The sequence below is a fragment of the Bos javanicus genome, chromosome 2, assembly GCF_032452875.1.
Source record: "Bos javanicus breed banteng chromosome 2, ARS-OSU_banteng_1.0, whole genome shotgun sequence".
Lineage (NCBI taxonomy): Eukaryota > Metazoa > Chordata > Mammalia > Artiodactyla > Bovidae > Bos > Bos javanicus.
Window position 1 is genome coordinate 48,332,354 of NC_083869.1, and position 25,652 is coordinate 48,358,005.

Consider the following 25,652-nt stretch of genomic DNA (forward strand, 5'->3'; position numbering starts at 1 on the left):
ACAAGCAACCATTTGTAATTAATTTTTAAATAGAACAGAAGGTGAAAGAGAAAAATAAAGAGAAATGTGTTCACAAACCTCAACCATTTAGCAATCAACCTACTTCAAGATGCACTTCTACAGATATAATATTTATTTTGTAAGTATAACTGAATATTAGCATATTAAATATTCAACAAAATTCAGTACACTTCTCCCTGCATTCTTCCAAAATAAGGGAGCAGCACACTTTCCTAAACAGACTTGGCTGGATACTATTATGCTGCCCCTTTAGTATCTTCTTAATTTTAAACATACATAGACTTAACAGGAAAATCCTACAAACCTCGTCAGAGATGGCTTGGTTTCCTGGTGGATAATAATTTGACATAGCGTGAAACATCAACTTATCATTACTTTAATATTAAGGTCAATAGGATTATTTTGTATGCTCAACTCAATATTCTAAACATCTAAAAGCCTTTAGTCCTTATCAAAACCTAGACAAAATGTCACGATGCCAGGACTGAAGAGACTGATGTCATTTAAAAAGTACCAATGTTGCAATACTCTAGTTCTATTACCATAGCCTTCAAAAATTAACAAGAAGTTAACTTCATACTTTCTTAAATGCAAACAATTTCTAGCCCCTAAAATGCATTTTCTTATCAAGTGGTATTTTTTTATTAGCACAGAGATTTTATAAGCAAAAAACTTAAGCTTATATATGGTTATAGAAACAATGCAAACAGTTTTATTGAAATCACATTAACTCTAACCACAATAAAACTTCTCAATAATAGAGTCAGTGCATCAATTCCCTCATATTCATGACTCACTGGTACTAAAAAAACAAGTTTGCATTCAGTTTACTGACTGGAGCTCATAAGAGCATCTACCTACATGTGGAAAGACAGTTTCAGGACAGGTAAAAGAAATGTGACCCAGGTGATGCAAACTAAAAGGATGTTTTTGCACCTGTGATCATGGAAAATTGAATAATGGCATTTTCTTATAAAAGCTTGAAATACTTCAACTTATCTTATCCCCAAGAAACATGGTCCCAAGATTTATCTTAAAGTAAAGCCGTAAAGCACCTCAAACATTTATGAAACAATCCCTGAATATACTGCATTATCATCTTGCTGATGCTGCTGCTAAGTCGCATCAGTCGTGTCCGACTCTGTGCGACCCCATAGATGGCAGCCCACCAGACTCCCCTGTCCCTGGGATTCTCCAGGCAAGACTACTGGAGTGGGGTGCCATTGCCTTTTCTGGCATTATCATCTTAGTATAACATTAAATGAAACAAAGTCAATTCAGCAATTCATTACTTACAGAATGGTTATTACATAGAAATATTGTGTGAGATGCAGTAATGATTACAATATATACCTCATCTTATAATCAAGTATGAGAATGGAACATGCTCACAAATGACTAAAACCTTTCTTAACCAAGGTTATTCATGTGAATCACAAAAGAGAGAAACTGACTTGAGCACTAGTTTCTCTATTCTTTCAAGGATGGCACATAACTAATAGCCTTATAGGTGTATATGATGGATGGCTTAGGGTGTTAATGAGAGAAAATAATCAAAAGGAAAAGTATGGAAGACCACTGTCAGACTTCAAACTTTGTATTCTTGCTGCTGGATCACTGAGAGCCTTCAAATATTTTTAAGCACAGAAGTAACATAATCAGACATGTAAAATGTTATTGTATAGCAAATAGTATAGATGGAGAGAGAGACTGGAAACAAGACCAGCTACAAGACTGCAGAAATAATCTCAGCCTCCAGTATAAAAACGTCCTGAAAACAAGAGGATCAGAAAGGATGAAAATGTAAATGAACTGGACTTCATAAATAACAGGGCTAGGAACAGAAGTAGCTGTCTCTAAGGCTTTCATGCAGCATTGCAGGGAAGACAGTGATAACATGAAACAATGTTAGATATATAATGGTTACAGGTTATAAAGAAAGAAGCATAGTTTTTGGTTTTTTTTTTGTTTTTTTAAAGGAATAGATTTTTTTTTTAAGCATGTTATTTTTTTCTACGCCTGTAACTATGATAAATCTATTTTAGAATATTTTTTATTTTAAAATAAATTAAAACCATCATTGGAGACTAGATTTTAAAGCATGTACATCTCTACATCATGTCTTCAGAATAAAATACTAACAAAATCATAAGAAACTATAAACAACTTGATGTCTTGGAAATAAAGAATTCCACCATTTAACTACCAGAAACCAGCTTATTAAGAGATTCATTTAGATACATCACTTAGTCCTCTAGAATACCTCCATAATACTGATCTTTTCTCCCCAAAGAGAATAAAAGACTGAGATGAACCCAATGAATGAGCACAGTATACGTAACTTTAGCTTGCTCTGCTGAGAATCACTGTAAATTCTCTTCAAATGTACTTCTTATTGTAGAAATGATCCATCAATAAGCTATCTTTAATCACTAAGTTGTCTTTAGCCAATGCTTTAAGAAAAGCTTTCCCTAAGAAAAGGAATGATAAATTTTGTCTAAAAGTGTTTGAAGAAATTAGAGGGACAGTGTTGCAGAGATGCACAACAAGAATGTAAGATCTTTCCCTAACTGGTCCTGAAATTAAACTTTGAATATGGAGACATGAATTTGGGGTGAAATACCAAAGTCAGCTTAAGACTTCAACTGGGTAGTCTATTTCCCCTACCTACTTCTCCTACCCCTCAAACAAGGGCACTGAATAACTAGGGCATTGGCACCATCAACTCAGAACACAAGAATCTTTACCTAAGATCCAATCCATCTTCATAAACCCTATTCTAAAATGTGTGCTAAAAAATTTTAACGGAAAACACATGAATATGCCTTTCTATTTATCTATTACTTGTTTACTTCCGCTTCTGTCCTCTGTAAAACAACGTGATCATGTTATTGTTCCTTTTAGTAGTCAGACTACTCAATGTCCCAAAGTAGGAAAATAGCTTAGAGAATGATTTGGAGATGGCAGGGATGTTTACTGAATTATCTGAGGTAGCTAAAGCATCTGCTTTCTGAAGAAAGAGAAGCAGAACAGGATAAGCAGTAAGAACAAAGATTTAGTGTCAGAGAGTCCTTGGTTCATATTCCAGCTCTGATACTTGTGGGCTTCGCTGTGTCTCAATTTCTTTATCTATACAATGGGCATTATAGCACTACATAAAAAACCCTGTGAGGTAAAATCAGATCAGTGCTTTCCATACCTGGCTGGTCACCAGAAGTGCCTGGGGAACTTTTATTAGAATCATAATATCCCAGGCCCCATTCCATACTTTCATGGGTATGGTCCAGGGGTATTGTTTTGTTTTTCTGAACCAATTCCAAAGATGATCCTTACATACTGGTTACAACTGGAAATCAAGGGGAAGTTTTACGTATTTTTTAATATTTTTACATAATGTATATATTAATACACATCTATGTAACTTACCAGTAATCTAGTACACTATAAATGTACAATTAATGCTTGATACAACTATCAATCATTTTTTGAAGGAGAAATAAAACTGAGCATTTTGTGACAAGAGGGCCACTAAGTGTCTTGCAGAAGTAGTTTGCATAAACCTCACCAAAAATGAGATAGCATGACACTATATTGAGACAGTGAAAGAAGACGTAAATGAAGTTCCACATTGATGACAATGCTCCTTTTCCACAACGCAGTTCATGACAGAAGGAATGCATAGTCAGGCATGTCTTGTATTTTCCACAATAAAGTCTGACCATCCCAGTCATTCCATCTCAAAACATTTTTAAGTTTATTCCTATTTTTCAGTAATTCATACAATTCATACAAACTGTATGTATGTACAGAACAACACAGGCACTAAATAAATGTGTACAAAAATATTAACGACTGCAAAAAATACCTAAAACCCACAGAGATGGATACTCATTGAACATTCTTAGTTGTCATTTATGAATAAGGAGTCATCTTTCCTTTTTATAAGTCCAAACCCAGCATTTCTAAATAAAGTGGCCTCAAATATAAGATATCCAGACTTTAAGAATACCCAACCAAAAATTTAAGCTAGAATTTATATAAATAAATGTTATATATAGGATTACATTATTATTTTTAAAGTTTTATGATGAAACTTAACAAATTTGTTTTTAAATGTAGTATCCAGTTTGTTTCTATTATATCACAAATCCAGGGTAAATTCAGATACTATTACAGTATGAAACATTCTTTCTTTCAAATGTAGATATTAAATCAAAAACAGTTACCACCAATAAGAAGGTAAAGTGTATTCTATGGACATTTGAGGTAAACTACATATGTTTATTAGGCATAGGGACTATATTCTTTAAATTTTAAAGTATTTTTAAAAGATGACTTTTAACAAACCCACAATTTATCTACTAATGTTAAAAATTAAAATATTTCAGCTATATAAAATATACTGTGTTTACCTAATTTACTAAATAAGGAATGTTACCTTCAGGCTTATTTCTCCATATGTATATTTTACAAAGATTATAAGGATTAATGATCTAATGCTAACAGATTCGTTCAAGCACCAAGAAAGGAATATGTTATGTAAATAAAGCTTAAAGGGAAGAAGTTATTTTGGTCATTAAATTATAGGACTTAACTATTTTCTTCTACCAAGTTTTAACCGTTAATCCTACTGGTATTAGAGAAACAGTTAAACCAAAAGATCCAGAAGGTGGAGGTAATATGATCTTAAAAGTCAAAGAAACACAAATTAGAGTTTAAGGACATCTCAAGTAAGTAAACCAAAAGTTACCACTTTCCTCTCTGCCTGCAGAATATTAACTACTTATATTAAAAATCCTTATAAAGCACTGAATCAGCTGCCACTATCTTCATAACAGAGAATGAAGAAAAACTTCAGAATTTATTCTGACTACCCACAACACCTATATTTTCAGATATTCGGTGTTGAGGGAAAAAGAATCAAGGGCATTAAAGAAGTTTTCAGACTTCAGTTACACACTTGATACGCTGCAAATAAAATACATATACTTGGAACTACAACACATGATGAGAAATGCTGCCCTTCTGCTCCTCCTCCCTAGAACGACATTTTTCAGGTGCATCCTCTTCATGCCTGTGTGAAACCTCTTTATTCCACATTCCTGGTTACTTACTGAATTCTCCTCCATGATTAAAAGAATGTTTTGGCAAGTCTTGAAAAAGGCACAAAAACTTAGGAATGGAGGAGAAAATAGAAGGGAAAGAAAAAGTTTTGATATCACTTCTCCATCATCAATTACTTCTCAAGAAACACAGTAGAGTGTATCCCACATTTGTAAGTACTATGATCACAGTAGAACTCTCCAAAGAAGAACAGGAATGGGAATACTGTTCATTCTACTCTATCTCAACGCCTAAATTTAAGTGTTAGTGTTAGTCGCTCAGTTGTGTCTGACTCTGCAACCCCATGGACTGCAGCCCACCAGGCTCCTCTGTCCATGAGATTTTCCAGGCACGATACTGGAGTGGATTGCCACTTCCTGCTCCAGGGGATCTTCCCGATTCAGGGATCGAACCCAGGTCTCCCGCACGCTTAAATTTGTAACTACCTACTGTGGTTTCTCCACAGGAATATTTCTTTAAAATATACAATCAAAAACAGCATGAAGTATTAGATAATAACTTACTTGAGTTGGAACGAGCACAGGAGGGTAAGCCATCTTATGATGTCTGTACACCCAAAATGCACAAATGACAATCCCCGCAATTAACATAAGTGGCACCAAAGAATAGAGCAAGATGTTGTAATAGGGAGGCTTAGGAGTTACTGGATTCGACGTAGCTGTGGAAAAGAGGAGGAAGAAAATCATTCAGGTTTGGTCAATAAAATTCCACAATAAATATTTATTATAGTGCCAAATTGTAGGAGAAAAAGAGAGGAGGAGAAGGTGGGAGCAAATTATTCTAACACAAACATGCTTTGTTTTCAATCTAATAGTTGAACAGACTTATGTGTTTTCCCAGTGAACTTACGCTGTGTGACCTCCATCTCCGGAAAATAAGAAAACCTTTCGTTACACATATTGCCCTCACAGCAACAAAAATATACTTCAGGGCTATCTTTTTTTTCTATACAATCAGTCCTATAAATAAAAAGAGAAGAAATAATTAAAACCAACATTATTACTCTCAATCTACAACAGGTATTTTACTAAAGTTCTTCTCAGAGATAAAATAATGAGTAAGTCACTTATAGTCAACTTTGAGGTTTTTATTAATATTCAACGATCAACTCTTAAAAGTAAAAAATGTTCCTTGAAACCAACTATGAAATATCATCAGAAAAAAATTCAACAGCTGATTTTATAACAATCACATTGGTTCTATGAAACAACTTCTTTAATTTGGATTTTAATGATCAATCTAAGGCAACCATCTTTTTATTGTTTTCTTTAATTATCAGACAAGCTTGAAGAGGAACATAAAGTCAATGAAGAAATTTGGTCTAAGAGTGCTTTATCCTCACAGGAAATAGAGCCTTTCCATTTTATGAATACAAAAACTGAAAACTATATGTAAAAAACTGTATTTGTGTGTACACAAATATATATATATATATATATATATATATATACACACACACACACACACACACACACACATATATATGTATACAGATAAATGAGCTTCCTTGGTGGCTAAGACAGTAAAGAGTCTACTAATGCAGGAGACCAGGGTTAGATCCTTGGGTCGGGAAGATCCCCTAGAGAAAGGAATGGCTACCCATGTCAGTATTCTTGCCTGGAGAAATACATGGACAGAGGAGCCTGGCAGGCTACAGTCCATGGAGTCTCAGAGAGTCAGACATGACTGAGCAACTAACACTTTCACTTTCACTTCTCATACATACAAATACACAGGCACGAAGTAATCCTTGCTCATATCTCACAGCAGAACACATTTCAACATCAGAGACTTAAATCAGGCTTGGGAATTAAGCCATTTTTGCAGCAGAATTAAATTCCCTGAACACAATGAGCAGGGCTAAAGATAAACAAGTAAAGAGCAATTTTAACGACAAAAATAGAGGCCCGAGTAACTCAAAAACTGACTAAAGTTAGGTTGATTTACAGAGTAGAAGGAAGGCAGCCTTCGATATAGGAACTGAGTTACTGAAAAAACAGAGATTTAGCCTCTAGAACAAATCCTAATCAACCACTAAAAAATTAGTTATATCTAATTTTTAAAAGCAGATATTTAAATTGCTAATAACATCAGTTATATTTAAAGACATATATTACAAATAAACTGTAAACTTTTACAATGGTTGTTTCAAATAAGGTTAAATTTAACTCTAAAGTGAAAAGCCCAAGAAATTTCAGGGAGAAGGCAATTTTACCAAAATCAAACTTTAAAATAAAATTTATATCTATATCTATCTAATAGAAAGTAAAGGTCAAATGAAAGCTAAATTTTTAGCAATTTATAGAGAAATATATAAATTCAAAATTTAATATTCAGAAATATGCCTCAAATTATAGGTTAATATAATTAAATACTAGCCTAGTTAATGCAAGGAAATTACTTTTCACCATTCAATTTCATTCTTCGTTTTCCCCGTCTCTTCCTCCATACTTTGACATTTCTTGAATCTTCTTTTTCTTACTCTTATTTATCTGACTACTCTTAATATTTCCTTTTAATCAAATTCAGAACATAAAAACAAAAATTCACATATATTTAAATTAGCACTTAACCCTCAGAAACAAAGCTGGTGTAGTAATTATCACTGTAAGAGCAGGCATTTGCACTGACCAACTCACCATTATCTAGCAAAGTTTAATCTCAAGCAATACTGGTTTTAGGTGAGAAGCCAGTAGCTTTTTACAATAAAAAGAACAGAGATCCTTGAGCTCAACTAATTAATAAAAGATAGTCTTGAATAAGCTTAAGTTGAATGGTTCTATGAAGACCTATAAGACCTTCTAGAACTAACACCAAAAAAAAGATGTCCTTTTCATCACAGGGGCCTGGAATGCAAAAGCAGCAAGTCAAGAGATACTGGAGTAACAGGCAAGTTTGGCCTTGGCGTACAAAATGAAGCAGGGCAAAGGCTAACAGAGTTTTGCGAAGAGGACACACTGGTCACAGCAAACACCCTCTTTCAACAACACAACAGAGGACGCTACACAGGGACATCACCAGGTGGTCAACACCGAAATCAGACTGATTATATTCTTTGCGGTTGAGGATGGAGAAGCTCTATACAGGCAGCAAAAACAAGACTGGGAACTGACTGTGGCTCAGATCATGAACTCCTTCTTGCAAAATTCAGGCTTAAATTGAAGAAAATAAGGGAAACCACTAGACCATTCAGGATGACCTAAATCAAATCCCTTATGATTATATAGTGGAAGTGACAAACAGGTTCAAGAGATTCGATATGGTAGACAGAGTGCCTGAAGAACTACGGATGGAGGTTAGTAACATTGTACAGGAGGTGGTAATCAAAACCATCCCCAAGAAACAGAAATGCAAAAAGGCAAAATGGTTGTCTGAGGCCTTACAAATGGCTGACTAAAGAAGAGAAGCAAAAGGCAAAGCAGAAAAGGAAAGATACAACCATCTGAATGCAGAGTTCCAAAGAATAGCAAGGAGAGATAAGAAAGCCTTCCTCAGTGAACAATGCAAAGAAATAGAGGAAAACAATAGAATGGGAAAGAAGAGATCTCTTTAAGAAAATTAAGAGATACCAAAGGCATATTTCATGCAAAAATGGGCACAATAAAGGACAGATATGGTATGGAGCTAACAGAAGCAGACGGTATTAAGAGGTGGCAAAAATACACAGAAGAACTATACAAAAAGGATCTTAATGACCCAGATAACCACCGTGGTGTGATCACTCGTCTAGAGCCAGATATCCTGAAATGCGAAGTAAAATGGGCCTTAGGAAGCATCACTATAAACAAAGCTAGTGGAGGTGATGGAATTCCAGTTGAACTACTCCAAATCCTAAAGGATGATGCTGCACAGGTACTGCAATCAATAAGCCAGCAAATCTGGAAAACTCAGTAGTGGCCAAAGGACTGGAAAAGGTCAGTTTGCATTCCAATCCCTAAGAAGGGCAATGCCAAAGATGTTCAAACTACCACAAAATTGCACTCATCTTACATGCTACCAAAGTAATGCTTACATTTCTCCAAGCCAGACTTCAACAGTATGTGAACCAAGAACTTCCAGATGTTCAAAGTGGATTTAGAAAAGGCAGAGGAACCAGAGATCAAACTGCCAACATCCGCTGGATCATTGAAAAAGCAAGAGAGTTCCAGAAAAACATCTCCTTCTGTTGTACTGACTATGCCAAAGCCTTTGACTGTGTGAATCACAACAAACTGTGGAAAATCCTTAAAAAGATGGGAATACCAGACCACCTGACCTGCCTCCTGACAAATCTGTATGAAAGTCGGGAAGCAACAGTTAGAACTGGACATGGAACAACAGACTGGTTCCCAACTGGGAAACGAGCATGTCAAGGCTGAATACTGTCACCCTGCTTATTTAACTTACATTCAGAGTACATCATATAAAATGCCGGGCTGAATGAAGCACAAGCTAGAATCAAGACGGCCAGGAGAAATATCAACAACCTCAGATATGGAAATGACACCACACTTATGGCAGAAAACAAAGAGGAACTAAAGATAAGAGTATCCGGGTGAAAGTGAAAGAGGAGAGTGAAAAGGCTAGCTTAAACTTAACATTCAGAAAACTAAGATCATGGCATCTGGTCCCATCACTTCATGGCAAACAGACAGGGCAACAATGGAAACAGTGACAGACTTTATTTTCTTGAGCTCCAAAATCACTGCAGATGATGACTGCAGCCATGAAATTAAAAGACACTTGCTCCCTGGAAGAAAAGCTATGACCAACCTAGACAGCGTATTAAAAAGCAGAGATATCACTTTGCTACAAATGTCTGTCTAGTCAAAGCTATGGTTTTTCCAATAGTCATGTACGGATGTTGATAGTTGGACCATAAAGACATCTGAGCACAGAAGAACTGATGTTTCAAACTGTGGTGCTGGAGAAGACTGCTGAGAGTCCCTTGGACTTCAAGGAGATCAAAACAGTCAATCCTAAAGGAAATTAGTCCTGAATAGTCAGTGGAAGGAGTAATGCTGAAGCTCCAGTATTTTGGCCACCTGATGCAGAGAGCCAACTCACTGGAAAAGACGCTGATGCTGGGAAAGATTGAGGGCAGGAGGAGAAGGGGACAGGGGATGAGATGGTTAGATGGCACCACTGACTCAATGGACATGAGTTTGAACAAACTCCAGGAGATTGTAAAGGACAGGGATGCCTGGCATGCTGCAGTCCATGGGGCTGCAAGGAGCTGGACATGACTGAGCAACTGAACAACAAACTTTGAATAGAGATTATCCCCAAACTTCATTTTTCCCCAACTTCTTTCTCCTTGGCTTTTTAAGATTAAATTGAGATATAATCGACATATAACATTAGTTTCAGGCATACAACCCAATGATTGAAAATTAGAGTATATTGTGAAATGATCACCACAATAATCTAGTTAACATCCCATCCCCACACAGTTACAATTTTTTTTCCTTGTGAACAAAATTTTTAAGATTTTCTCTTGTAGCAACTTTCAAATATACAATATGGTATTATTAACTATAGTCACAATTACATCACATCTCCATTAAATCCCTAAGACTTATTTGTTTTATAACTGATAATTCATACCCTTTTGATTTCCTTCACCTATTTTGCCCACTTCTCACCCTCGGCCTCCAACAACATCAAACAGTTCTCTCTCTATATATATGGGTTTGTGTTGTTGTTGTTGTTGTTTTTCAAGATTAATATACAAGTGAGATCATATGGTATTTGTTTCTCTCTGACATTTCACTTAGGACAATGCCCTCAAGGTCCATCAGTATTATGAATGGCAAGGTGTTCTTTTTCACAGATGAAAAAGATTCCATTGTATATACAAAGCATATTTCCTTGATCCATTTATTCACTGACAGACACTTAGGTTGCTTCCACATCTTGGCTACTGTAAATAACGTGGCCACCACCGTGGTGCATTTATCTTTTCAAGTTTATGTTTTTGTTTCCTTTGGACATATAATCAAAAGTGGAACTGCTATATCATTGTTATTTTTAATTTTCTGAGAACCTCCATACTGTTTCCCCAGTGGCCCTACTTATCCTTTCATAATAGCAAATGTCACTTAATAATCACCTCTGTTAATAAAGAAGCTAATAATCAGAAATACAGCTAAAATGTTTAATTATACAGCAGTAATCCTTGGAAAATTCACAGAATCAGAAATATATCTTAACTACTAACTATGTACCTAAATGACTATTTTCTCACCAAAAGTGGAACTAATTCAATTTTCATGATTTTATTCAACACATTTTACTATTAATCACATATGGCCAATCAACCACAGATTTACAGTAATCAATTAAAGTCCCTGCAAGTAGATCAGGACATAGTTGGATTCCGTGAGTGTATTAGTTATTTGGCTCCAAAAAATCTGGTTATCTAGGATTTTTCAGCTTCTGCAGTCATCAGCACCCACCCACGGTGAAAATCTTGTGTCCCGGGCCGTTTAAGTGATCGACTCAACATCTAGGGACACTTGACAGAAAGATCACAGGCAGTCAATAACATATCCACTGTATCCCCTGTATTTTATTTCCAGTACAGAATAAAACAATTTAAGCAAAATCTTTTAAATAAAATGTAGCTTTCTATGAGCACTGTGTTAGTTCTGATGTAATTCTGAATGTCAAGTTAAAATGCCCCTTGGGATAAAGAACAAAGGCCTACTCTGCAAGGAAAAAGGGGGAAAATGTAGTGAGATCAATTTCTTCCAGATACATAAAGAGGGAAACTAAAAGGAAATTTAATACTATGATTAAGCTTTATTCTCTTTCAGGATAGATTTTTCAACAGATATACTCTCTTTTAAAGCAATTTTAAAAATCCCTTTTCATTAAAATTGCTGTTTAAAAAAAAAAAACATAATCCTACAACATAGGGAAATAAATGCTTATTATCTAAAGTTTTCACTACTTGGTAGATAATTCAAAGTAACAGAAGATAAAACATAAATATGCTGTATTTGTTTTATTGCTTTAAAATATATATTTTGTCATCAACATGTAATAATGATCTTTATACTCTCTTTAAAAAGAAGCATTTAAGTGAAAATCCATGCATTGATTCTTCCCCTTTTTAAAAAAGAGGGAGAAGTGAAAATTATTCAACACTATCATAAACAAAATGCCTTCTTACCTGTCATAGCAGTTGATATCATCCAGCCAACAACCTTGCTTCACTATTTCAATGGAACCAGAAATATTCTTCCATGTAGCAAAACAATGCCGCCGTTTATCTTTGTCTCCGTAACAGGATTCAACACCAGTGCGATTCGTTCTATCTCTTTCCCAATTAGCATTATAGAAAATACACTCCTGAGTTTCTGATCTACCAAGTATAGCACCTATAAGATAATAAAACAACAGCTTAATATAACTATATTTGTTCTTACACTGTCTCCCAGTATACCAAATTTCAGATCTTCCTAAAATGTCAAGAATTTACTGTCTTACAGTTATAACTTTGGGTTTAGGTTTCCAGGTCCATCTTTGTGTTTTAGGTATAATAAACATAGTAGAAAGCGACCAAATAAATCACGTTTTCTCTGTAAAAGGCCAGCTTTCCTTAAGAATGTCCTTGATGAAAAGCAGTAACATTGTTAATTTTCTTAAAATTTTGACCCTTGAGTCAAGATTTCTTCTCACTATTCTGTGCGACAAAGTGGTAACTAACCAAAAGCACATCCGCTGCACACTGCAGTACAATGACAGCCTCCAAGAGAAGCCCTTGCATGACCGAGTTGTGAACTAAACCAACCATGGTTATTCAGACTTGAGTATCTGGCAAAAATGTTCTCAAAATGAACCTGTTACTTCAAGAAAAACAATTGACAGTATGCACTGCCAATGATAAAATATGAGTTTCCAAGCAAAAACAAGAATTTTGGAAAAATTGTATCAACCACCACCATTAGCCTGACACCTTCCCAATATTTAAAGAATTTTTTGATGAGGTCATTGGTAATATTAACAAATATGACTTTTAAATACAGAATAATAAGATGTGCCAACATTTAAAAGGTCTATATCATTCAGAGAACCAATATTTTCCAAGTGAATTCTGTGTGACATTTGAAAAACACTCATAGGTTAAAAAAAAAAAAAAAAATCCATTCAATGTTCAAGATAGCCAAGCAGACTCTAGCATTACAGAAGACAAAAAGTTCATTAGCAGTTTCAGATTCCACAATGCACTAACTTTTAAGAAACCATCTCTTGCTTTATATGGAAAAGCAAGAGAACTGGAACACCCAAAGTAACTCTGAAAAAGATGTACAAACGAGAACTCACACTACTTGATCTGGGGCAGTTGTTCTGGTCATGCCACACGGCTTGCAGGATCTTGGCTGCCCACCCAGTGACTGAGCCTGGGCCACGGCAGTGAAAGAGCCTAGTCCCTAACCACTGGACCACCAGGGAGTTCCCATACTAATTGTTTGTAAGTCTTACACTAAAACTTCAACAATCAAGGCAATGCAGTCTTAGTAAAAAGACACACACCTGGGAGGCAGAACAGAGACTCCAGAAACAGACCCAGACACACACGGTCAACTGATACCAGCAAAGGTGCCAATGCAGTGTACTCAGATGGAGAAGATAAAGTCTTCCAGCAACTGATGCTGGAACAACTGGACATCTATATGCAGAACAGAGAACCTCAACTCATAACAACTCATAGCTCATGCCATATACCAAAATTAACTAAAAATAAAACCTTAAACTATTACTATACAACTTCTAAAAACAAGACAAATCTTGTGACCCTAAATTATTAACATGAAAGATTTGTTAAAATACAAAAATACAGGAGCTACAAAAGAAAAAATTGGACTTCAAAAGCTGAACTTCATGAAAATTGAAACTTCTCTTTGAAATTAAGGAAAAAAATTCAGACTGGGAGAAAATACCTGCAAATTATATACCTAAAAAAGAACAGATATTCAGAAAATATAAAGATCTATCACAACTCAATAATAAGAAAACATATTACCTAATTTCCAAAAAATGGGCAAGATGATTCAGATAGACGCCTTATCAAAGAAATATGAATGGGAAATACTACATAGAAAGATACTCAGTATCACTAACCAGGGAAATGCAAACTAAAACTAAATCTAATATTCATTAGAATGACTAACATAAAAATAAAAACACACAGTCTCAAGTTTTGGGAAATATGTAGAGCAACTGCAACTTCCACCACACGTTGGTAGTGGGAATGCAAAATGGCCCATTAACTCAGGAAAAAGTCTTCTTGCAGGGAAACATGCATCTACTGTACTACACAGCAATCTCACGCCTAGCTATTTAAGACACGAAAACATATCCATGCAAAGATCTGTAATTTTTAGGGTGGCTTTATTCAGAATCACCAGAAACCACCCAATATCTAGCACTGATAGATGTAAAAATAAACATTATACAATAAAAATAAATGAACTGGTGATAGCTGCAACTAAATGGATAAACTGTAAACACATTATGCTAAAAACAAAAAAGGACTGAAAAGGCTACATACTGTGTGATTCCATTTACACAATATTTTGGAAAAGGCAGAAGTACAGGTATGAGAATCAGATCAGAAGTTAAGAGTGAGGGGAGAGGGCTAATTACAAAAGGGTATAAGGAAACTTTTAGAGGTGATGGAAATATTCCACATTTTTATTGTGGTGATGGTTATATAATTCATGAGTTAATCAGATTGCAACAGACTTGTGTATCTAAACAAAATATATTTTATTGTCTGCAACGTATACTTCAATCAACTTGACTTAAGAAAATAAAACCATCCAAGAAATTACCACTTTTTGAATTATGGTGTACTATCAAAGAAAAATATCCACAATGATCTTAAAAAGCTATTAAAATACTCCCCATTTTTCTAACTAGTATGTCTGTGTATGGCCAGATTTCCTCCATGTCAAAACATCACAAGTTTTTGCATCACAACAAACTGAGTGGAAAAACAGGTACAAGAATTCAGCTGTCATCTACTAAAACAATTATAAAGAAATCTGTAAAAATTTTCTCTAATTTTTTAGTAAATATTTTTCATAAAAATCTATTCTTTTGTTAACACATAATGGATTTATTATTGACACTTTTAAATAAATATTTTTTAATTTTCTGCCCTAATTTCTAATATGATGATATTTATAGATACAAACCACATAAAAATCTCCTTGGGCTAAATCTAAAGAAGTTCTGAGACCACAAAGTTTCTAAATTATTCCTTTTCAGAAACCTGTTGAAAAAAACGGCAAATTAAGTTTCCTCCTTTACTAAACAACCCAAAAGCAAACATGCGCTACCTGTACTATCTCACAACAGACTGGCAGACTTCTTCTGGGAAGGGCCAGACAGTGAATATATTAGGCTTTGTTGGCCTTATGGTTTCTTTTACAAGTACTCAATTCTGCCAATGCAGCACTAAAGCATCCACTGGACAGTAAATGAATGAGCACTGCTACATTTCAATAAAACTTTACTAATGGACACTGAAGACTAAATCTCATGTAATTTTTACGTCACAAAATATTCTTTTTTAAAAAAAATTTTCCCCACCATTTAAAAATGTAAGTATCATTCTGAGTTCACAGGCTGGATCTGGCCTACAGGCTCTGTGGTCAGCTATCTCTTGAAACAACATCCTAATTTCTAGCTAACTGGACTTTTCTTTCGCTTGTTGTGTTTTGCTGGGGGTGGGGAGTCTTCTACGAACTACCATTTATATAACTCAAGTTAGAAACCACTATTAATTATTTTTAATTTCCAAAAGAAGACTCCACTGAGGCACAGAACAACATTTAAAGTAAACAAAAGTGACCGCCAAAAAAGTACATTGCCTAGAACAAAAATGCCAAATACAATAGGTTTCATCTTTGGTGTCAATTCCAGTTAAGAATAGCTGCCAGAAGCAATGTACTGAGAAAGTCGTTGGAATTAGTACAGAAAGGGGGGGGGGGGGGGCGGGGGACATCAGTTTCGTTTCTTTGCCACCTCTGGTCTAGAAAAAAGATAAACGATTACTTTTTATTTCTTTTAATACTTCTCAATATTTAATGATAAGTTAAGATTTCAGAATGACTTTCTAGATATAGACTATCATTTGATATTATTCACAGATAGAAAACTGCTTATGGGGAAAACTGACAATTTTGCCAACCCCCTCCCGTATCTTCAAGTTGATTCAGTAATCAGTCTATCCCATCATATCTCTGACTGACCACTAAATACAATAACATAATTATAAAAATAAAGCAAGTTACATGTATTGTTATGCTCTTATGCTCACCTGCTGCTGCCGCTAAGTCGCTTCAGTCCTGTCCGACTCTGTGCGACCCCATAGACAGCAGCCCACCAGGCTCCCCCGTCCCTGGGATTCTCCAGGCAAGAACACTGGAGTGGGTTGCCATTTCCTTCTCCAATGCATGAAAGTGAAAAGTGAAAGTGAAGTCGCTCAGTCGTGTCCGACTCTTTGTGACCCCATGGACTGCAGCCCATCAGGCTCCTCTGTCCATGGGATTTTCCAGGCAAGAGTACTGGAGTGGGGTGCCATTGCCTTCTCCGCTTACACTCACCTAATGACTTTAAAAGTGCACTTCTAAAAAGGATGGTAAAAGTTACCTATATTTTCTAGTTTTTAATAACATTTCACAATTTAAGATTTTCTTAAACTGTAAATTTCTACCATAGGTTTGTTCTAACAAACGAATTACAAATAGTTAATACGATTTTCACAAGAAATAAATGGACATAATGTGTGGCGTTTATTATAATGGTTCTTAACCTATGCTGTGCATCAGAATCCCTCATGTGTTTTCTCAAATTTATCTTTGAGTACCATTTTGTATGCCCCAGGAATGAGTAGCTGAAAAGGACATGAGGTCAGCAGGGAGGTATATAGATATACAGATACTTTGTGTATGTTTTCTTTGCTTCCTTTGGCAAAGACTCACTGGTGATCTAATGTTCCTTCCTAGTTAAGTATTGGCTTAGAAGACTGTGAACTGAACTTGGAGTTTAGTTTACACACTGTGACCTTGAACAAGTTACCAAACCTTGCACTGCTTTGTTTCTACATGTCATTCAATCTCCCTAACAATTCCAAAATTACTATGGGTAATTCTGTAGTTTCATAACACACACTCAGGCAAGCTGCAAATCAGTAAGTCTATCACAGAATAAAGTACTGGAATTATTTTTGATAAATTATTTCAGATAATAATTCTATTTCCCTCCTACTGTTTATACATAATGATTGATACTGACAATTTCATTTTGTTCCTACCATTTAAAAAAAGAAAAAAGGCAATACACAGGACCTACAATTTGTTAAAACAGCCCTGTAAAAATCATACTCAAATCTAAGATATGCCTCCAATAAGGAAAATGTAAATTTTATCTAATGTGAATGCATCTGAGAACTGGGGTTCTGTTTTTTTAAAAGCATGAAGTACTAAAATAATACACCAGCATTAATTTTACACAGTCTTTTTCAGAACCAGATGAAGAAGGACTACTTCACAACTAATTTTATGAAGCATGTATTACCTTGATACAAAAATCAGTCGAAGACAGAACAAAAAAGGGCGAACAGGGTATACAGACCAATATATCACCAGGACAGCATCACCAACTCAATGGACGTGAGTTTGCGCAAACTCCAGGAGATGGTGAAGGACAGAGAAGCCTGGCCTGCTGCAGTCCATGAGGTCACAAAGAGCTGGACACGACTTAGCGACTGAACAACAACGGATTAGATGAAAAAGTTCTCAACAAAATTTTAGCAAACAAAAATCCAAAAAATATATTTTAAGTAATGTACCACAGTGTATTCCAGGCATGGAGGCTAATTTGATATTCAAAAGTCAATAAATGCAGTCTGCCAAACAAGCAGACAAAAAGAGAAAAATCATATGGTCTATCGATAAGTCTAACAAGAATAGAGAGCTACTTCCGCAAACTGAGAAAGAGCACCTGCCAAAAAACTTCCAGCTAAGATCACACTGTATGGTGAAAGATTGAATGCCTTCCCCTAACATCAAAAAGGGGATGCCTTCCCCTCCCACTTTGATTTAACATAGTATTGAAAGCTTTAGCTATTGCAATAAGGCAAGGAAAAAAAAATTAAAGACATTATCAATTGGAAAAGGAAATATAAAATGGTTTCTATTTGCAGATAAAATGATTGTCTATTCAGAATATTCTATGGAATCTTCAAACAACAACAAAAAATGCTAGCATCAGTGAGTCCAGTAAGATCACAGAAAACAAATCAACACACAAAAATCAATTATGTTTCTTTACACTGACAATGAACAGGCAGAACTGAAATTAAAAATTAAAAGCATCAGTTACTATTGCTCCTAAAAAAATAAAATACTTACAAATAATTTAATAAAGAACATATAGGATTTGTATGATGAAAATTATAAAACATGAAAGAAATCAAAGACCTAATCACTTGAAGAAACACACCATGTTCATGGATTGGAAGAGTCCACATAACCAAGATTTCAATTCTTCTTAAACTGATATATTCATATTTATATATATACATATATATACACATCTATAGATGGTGACTGCAGTCCTGAAATTAAAAGACGCTTACTCCTTGGAAGGAAAGTTATGACCAATCTAGATAGCATATTGAAAAGCAGAAACATTACTTTGCCAACAAAGGTCCATCTAGTCAAGGCTATGGTTTTTCCAGTGGTCATGTATGGATGTGAGAGTTGGACTGTGAAGAAGGCTGAGCACTGAAGAATTGATGCTTTTGAACTGTGGTGTTGGAGAAGACTCTTGAGAGTCCCTTGGACTGCAAGGAGATCCAACCAGTCCATTCTGAAGGAGATCAGCCCTAGGATTTCTTTGGAGGGAATGCTGCTGAAGCTGAAACTCTAGTTCTTTGGCCACCTCATGCGAAGAGTTGACTCATTGGAAAAGACTCTGATGCTGGGAGGGATTGGGGGCAGGAGGAGAAGGGGACGACAGAGGATGAGATGGCTGGATGGCATCACTGACTCGATGGACGTTGAGTCTGAGTGAACACCAGGAGTTGGTAATGGACAGGGAGGCCTGGCGTGCTGCGATTCGTGGGGTCGCAAAGAGTCAGACACGACTGAGCGACTGAACTGAACTGAACTGATAACATATATAAAATATACAATTCATATTAAAATCTCAGCAAATTTCTCTGTAGACAATAAAAGGGCTTTTTCTAAAACCTGCTGAAAAATAATAATAAAGAGAGAAATCATTCTTCCTGATGTTAAGGCTTACCACATAGCTGCAGTAAATATGACAGGGTGGTACTGGTGGAGAGATAAACACAAAGATCAATGGAACAGAAGGAGAACCCAGAAACAGACCCAAACAAATATGCCCAATTAATTTTAACAAATGAACAAAAGAATTTCAATGGAGGAGAGACAGCCTTTTCAGGAAATGGTGCTGGAGCAATGGATATGGTTCAAGCAAATATTTCTTTACTGCCCTACCCTTTGCAATCTATCATCATCCTAATCATTTCTGAAAGCCCAGCTCTTGAAAAAAGTTTCCCAGGCTAAATCTCACACATGTGATAATTTTCAAGTTTTACCATCAGGACTCCCGCTTCCTTTCCACAAAATGCACACTACTTGCCATCCAACATAAAATATTTTATTTCATATTTACTCACTGTTTCAGATAGTTGTTTATATATGCCTTTTCATATATGTAAACGTCATTTGGGCTAATACTATCTTACTTGCCCTCCAAACATTTGTTGCTATTCAGTCACTAAGTTGTGTCCAACTGTTTGCAACCCCATGGTGGCACCACATGAGGTTCCCACGTCCTCCACTCTCTCCTAGAATTTCTTCAAATGCATGTCCATCAAGTTGGGTGACGTATCTAACCATCTTATCCTCTGCTGCCCACACCCCACCGCCCCCGTCTCCTTTAGCCTTCAATCTTTCCCAGCATCAGGGTTTTTTCCAATGAGTTGGCTCTTTGCATCAGGGGCCAAAGTATTGGAGTTTCAGCATTAGTCCTTCCAATGGATATTCAGGCTTGATTTCCTTTAGGATTGACGCATTTGATCTCCATGCAGCCCAAGGGATTCTCAAGAACCTCTCCAGCACCGCAATTCAAAAGGATCAATTCTTCAGCTCTCAGCTTTCTTTATGCTCCAACTCTCACAAATCTATACATGACTACTGGAAAAATCGTTAACTTTGACTAGACTGACCACTGTTGACAAAGCAAAGTCGCTGCTTTTTTAATACACTGTCTAGGTTTATCATAGCTTTCCTTCCAAGGAGTGAGCGTCTTTTAATTTCACAGCTACAGTCCCCTTCCACAGTGATTTGGCAGCCCAAGAAAATAAAATCTGTCACTGCTTCCATTTTTTCCCTTTCTATTTGCCATGAAGTGATGGGACCTGATGCCATGGTCTTAGTTTTTTAATGTTGAGTTTCAAGCCAGCTTTTTCACTCTCCTTTTTAACGCTCATCAAGAGGCTCTTTAGTTCCTCTTCACTTTTTGCCATTAGAGTGGAATCATCTTTATATCTGAGATTGTTGATACTTCTCCTGGCAGTCTTGATTCCAGCTTGTGCTTCATCCAGCCCAGCATGTTGCATGATGTACTCTGCATAAAAGTTAAATAAGCAGGTTGACAATATACAGCCTTGGTGTACTCCATTCCTGATTTTGAACCAGTCCATTGTTCCCTGTCTGGTTCTACCTGGTGCTTCTTGACCCGCATACAGGTTTCTCAGGAGACAAGTGAGGTAACTGGCACTCCCATCTCATTAAGAATTTTCCACAGTTTGTTGTGATCCACACAATCAAAGGCTTTAGCACAGTCAATGAAGCAGAAGCAGATGTTTTTCTAGAATCCCCTTGCTTTCTCCATGATTCAACGAATGTTGGCAATTTGATCTTCAGTTCCTCTGCCTCTTCAAAACCCATTTTATATATTTGGAAGTTCTCGGTGCACGTACTGCTGAAGCCAAGCTTAAAGGATTTTGAGCATTACCTTGTTAGCATGTGAAATCAGCACAGGTAGTCTGAACATTCTTTGGCACTGCCCTTCTTTAGGACTGGAATAAAAACTGACCTTTTCTGGTCCTGTGGCCACTGCTGGGTTCTCCAAATGTGCTGACATATTGAGTGCAGCACTTTAAGGGCATCATGGAGGATTTTTAAATAGCTGGGCTGGAATTTTGTCACTTCCACTAGCTTTGTTCATAGCAATGCTTCCTAAGGCCCACTTGACTTCACACTCCAGGATGTCCGGCTATAGGTGAGTGATCACACCATTGTGGTTATCTGAGTCATTAAGACCTTTCTGGTATAGTTCTGTGAATTCTTGTTACTTCTTAATCTCTTCTGCTTGTTAGATCCTTACCATTTCTGTCCTTTATTGTGCCCATCCTTGCATGAAATGTTCCCTGATGTCTCTAATTTTCTTGAAGATCTCTCTAGTCTTTCTCATTCTATTGTTGTCCTCTATTTCTTTGCATTTTCCATTTAAGAAGGCCTTCTTATCTTTCCTTGCTATTCTCTGGAACTCTGAATTCAGTTGGGTATATCTTTCCCTTTCTCCCTCACCTTTCGCTTTTCTTCTTTCCTCCAAAGAGAAACAGTACTTAACTAAAGATTAAAATGTAAAAATGTGATATAACAACTGAATTTTAAAAACCCACCAACTACTACTGTACCCCCATCTCCTCTGAAACAAGTAGATGGAATTAAAGACTCTTTTACAATTACAATTTGTTTTCTTATCTGATTAAGATGGCAATGCCTCTTTTTCTATTTTTCGGCCACACCTTGTGGTACACAGCATATCTGACCAGGGATCAAACTCATGCTCCGTCATGGAAGTATGTTGTCTTAACCACTGGACTTCCTGGGAAGTCCCGAGATGATGGTGTTTTTCACAGCCTTGCAACCAGCCTTATCTTATCATAATTTTCCTATATATGCACTCAACAATAAATGTAAAGAAAAGAACTATTTTGACAACTTACAATTCTGCGGCTCACTTCTGGAAAAGTAGTTTAATACTGTCTGAAACTATCAGCAAGTCATTGAGAACAGAATATCAATAGGCACGCTACTGAATGTCTTCCTTAAACTTGCGCCTCCCAAAGACAACTTAGTTCACCAGGAAGGATTAACGAAGTTTCAAAATTAATAAATGCAACATAAAAGCAATTCTTGTTTCTGCTTCACATGCCACTGCTTCCTATCACTCTAGGGGTAGAACACATGTCCAAAGAGAATCATCTATGAAATTATGCTTTTAACCCAAAACATTATATAGTACAAATCAAGAAATAAAGTTGTTAAAAAACATTATGCAGAAGAATCATTTTAAGCAAATAACTGGGAAATTCTAGTATAGCATCATCCCTCATGGTATCAAGAAAATCTTAATAAATGTATAGAGCATTTTATTAGTTCAACATGTATTTTTTAACAGTTTCTCACTATGTTAAATAGTCATCCAACAACCCAGAAACTTGCAAGTTATCTACCATAAATGAATACCATACAACCCTCAATATGATGGATGCCTTAATTTTTTACCAATGAGAGGATATTTTTAAAATCTTTTGACCAATTTGAAATATACAAACCTTTGCATATTTGTATGAAAAGCCCAATATATATTTTAACTCATTAATTTACTTTTATCAATGTTCTTAAATCATGAAGCACAAAAATTTTAAAAACAACTTTGTTCAAATTTCACCTATATCTTTGAACAACTGTCATCTCATTATCTTCTGCCTGAGTCATTTAAAAGTATCAAAACGTGAATTACCTTCATTTGCATTTAAGTTGAGAAGCAATACTTTTTGAAGTCATATAGAATATTGTCACTGGAAATACTTTTCCAACCCACAAACTTCCATTCACATAATACTAACATAGTGTTTTTTTCCCCTTGTTTTATAGTATATATTATGGTGTCCATAAATTACTTACAACATTGCTCTTTAAGGTGAGATTTTTAAAGACTTTTTAAAAAACCTTTGTGAATACTTTAAAACGAATTATGACAGTAAATCAACCCCCCTCAATTTGTCTAAATTCTTTATTCCCCTTTTACCTCAGGAAATTTCCATAAACATTCAAAATTAGTACTTACTGACATCATCTCAAGCCTGTCCTCTACAAAACATTATACTTCTATTCAGAATACAAATAGTGACAGCCTCAAAAAAAAAAAAAAACCTGCAGTCTCAAATATAAAATGACTTTTTTCTGACAATAATCTTTGTAGAAAACTTTGCTTTTATATTGAACATATTCAGATAAAATGATCATATGCTTGTACTGTAAATTTAAAAAATCAAGATAAGGGCTGTTGATAAATGCAATAGGAATCTGCAGATGATAACTTGGACCTTCACTAGACTAAGAGCTTCCGGAACAAGCTCTGTTATCATTGTATCAGCAATACCTAGCACAGTGACTGAAAGTTGCTCAGTCATGTGCGACTCTTTGAGACCCCATGGACCATCAAATCCATGGAATTCTCCAGGCCAGGATACTGGAGTGGATAGCCTTTCCCTTCTCCAGGGCAGCACAGTACAGGAACTCAATAACATGCACTAAATCAATCAATTCACAAGGAAATGAAAAAAGAATGTTTTATGGAGGAAACAGGACTAGGCAGGACTATTAAAGCAAGCGACAGAACTGAAATAAACAGAGACAGAGAAGATCATGACCAAATAAGCAGGGCTGTGATTAATCAGTGTTTGACAAGATTTCTTTCACTAAACATGAATGTTCCATATTCTTTAGTATTGGGTATAATCAAGTCAGGTTTGCAAGACATTAAAAGTTAAGAATGGAAGTGATATTTTTTAGATTAACCTGAATATTGGTAAACTGTTAGAATGGAAACAGTTTGGAAACTCAATAAAACTTTTAAGTCTGTAATATCCATACTTACCCGATGACCACAGGTACCAAAACGACTGACAAATTAGAATACAGAGATCAAGTTTTTGCTTTCCATAGTCTCTTATTTGGTCTAAGTATAAGATCAGATCAGTCGCTCAGTCGTGTCCGACTCTTTGCGACCCCATGAATTGCAGCACGCCAGGCCTCCCTGTCCATGATCAACTCCTAAGATATAAGTGATCTAAGTATTTGGCAGTATAAATGTTTATCTTACACTATCTGACAAAATAAAGCCTCATTTAATTTACATTTACCCTATGATTCTTTTTGTTGCTAACTCTCCTCCTGGTATTTAGTATTATCTTCAGTTCAGTTGCTCAGTCGTGTCCGACTTTTTGCGAGAATCGCAGCACGCCAGGCCTCCCTGTCCATCACCAACTCCCAGAGTTCAAACTCATGTCCATCGAGTCAGTGATGCCATCCAGCCATCTCATCCTCTGTCGTCCCCTTCTTCTCCTGCCCCAAATCCCTCCCAGCAACAGGGTCTTTTCCAATGAGTCAACTCTTCACATGAGGTGGCCAAAGTACTGGAGTTTCAGCTTCAGCATCAGTCCTTCCAATGAACACCCAGGACTGATCTCCTTTAGGATGGACTGGCTGGATCTCCTTGCAGTCCAAGGGACTCTCAAGAGTCTTCTCCAACACCACAGTCCAAAAGTATCAATTCTTCTGCGCTCAGCTTTCTTCACAGTCCAACTCTCACATCCATACATGACTACTGGAGAAACCATAGCCTTGACTAGACAGACCTTTGTTGGCAAAGTAATGTCTCTGCTTTTGAATATCCTATCTAGGTTGGTCATAACTTTCCCTCCAAGGAGTAAGCATCTTTTAATTTCATGGCTGCAGTTACCATCGGCAGTGATTTTGGAGCCCAAAAAAATGAAGTCTGACACTGTTTCCACTGTTTCCCCAACTATTTCCCATGAAGTGATGAGATCAGATGCCATGATCTTAGTTTTCTGAATGTTGAGCTTTAAGCCAACTTTTTCACTCTCCTCTTTCACTTTCATCAAGAGGCTTTTTAGTTCCTCTTCACTTTCGGCCATAAGGGTGGTGTCATCTGCATATCTGAGGTTATTGATATTTTTCCCAGCAATCTAGATTTCAGCTTGTGCTTCATCCAGCCCAGGGTTTCTTACGATGTACTCTGCATATAAGTCAAATAAGCAGGGTGACAATATACAGCCTTGATGCACTCCTTTTCCTATTTGGAACCAGTCTGTTGTTTTATGTCCAGTTGTAACTGTTGCTTCCTGACCTGCATATAGGTTTCTCAAGAGGCAGGTCAGGTGGTCTGGTATTCCCATCTCTTTCAGAATTTTCCAGTTTATTGTGATCCATACAGTTGAAGGCTTTGGCATAGTCAATAAAGCAGAAATAGATGTTTTTCCTGAACTCTCTTGCTTTTTCCATGATCCAGTGGATGTTGGCAATTTGGTCTCTGGTTTCTCTGCCTTTTCTAAAACCAGCTTAAACATCTGGAAGTTCATGGGTCACATACTGCTG

At 36.2% G+C, this 25,652-nt stretch overlaps 1 protein-coding gene across 1 annotated transcript in view; it reads right to left on the reverse strand.

Moving 5' to 3' along the window:
- ACVR2A (activin A receptor type 2A) overlaps nucleotides 1–25,652 on the reverse strand; it is a 96,222-nt gene that overhangs the window by 25,809 nt on the left and 44,761 nt on the right. Inside the window, exons 2-4 of the mRNA XM_061438460.1 lie at nucleotides 12,302–12,509; nucleotides 5,995–6,104; nucleotides 5,649–5,803 (exon numbers count right to left, since the gene is read on the reverse strand). Of these exons, the coding sequence (XP_061294444.1) occupies nucleotides 5,649–5,803; nucleotides 5,995–6,104; nucleotides 12,302–12,509 (473 nt within the window). The remainder of the gene's footprint in view (nucleotides 1–5,648; nucleotides 5,804–5,994; nucleotides 6,105–12,301; nucleotides 12,510–25,652) is intronic.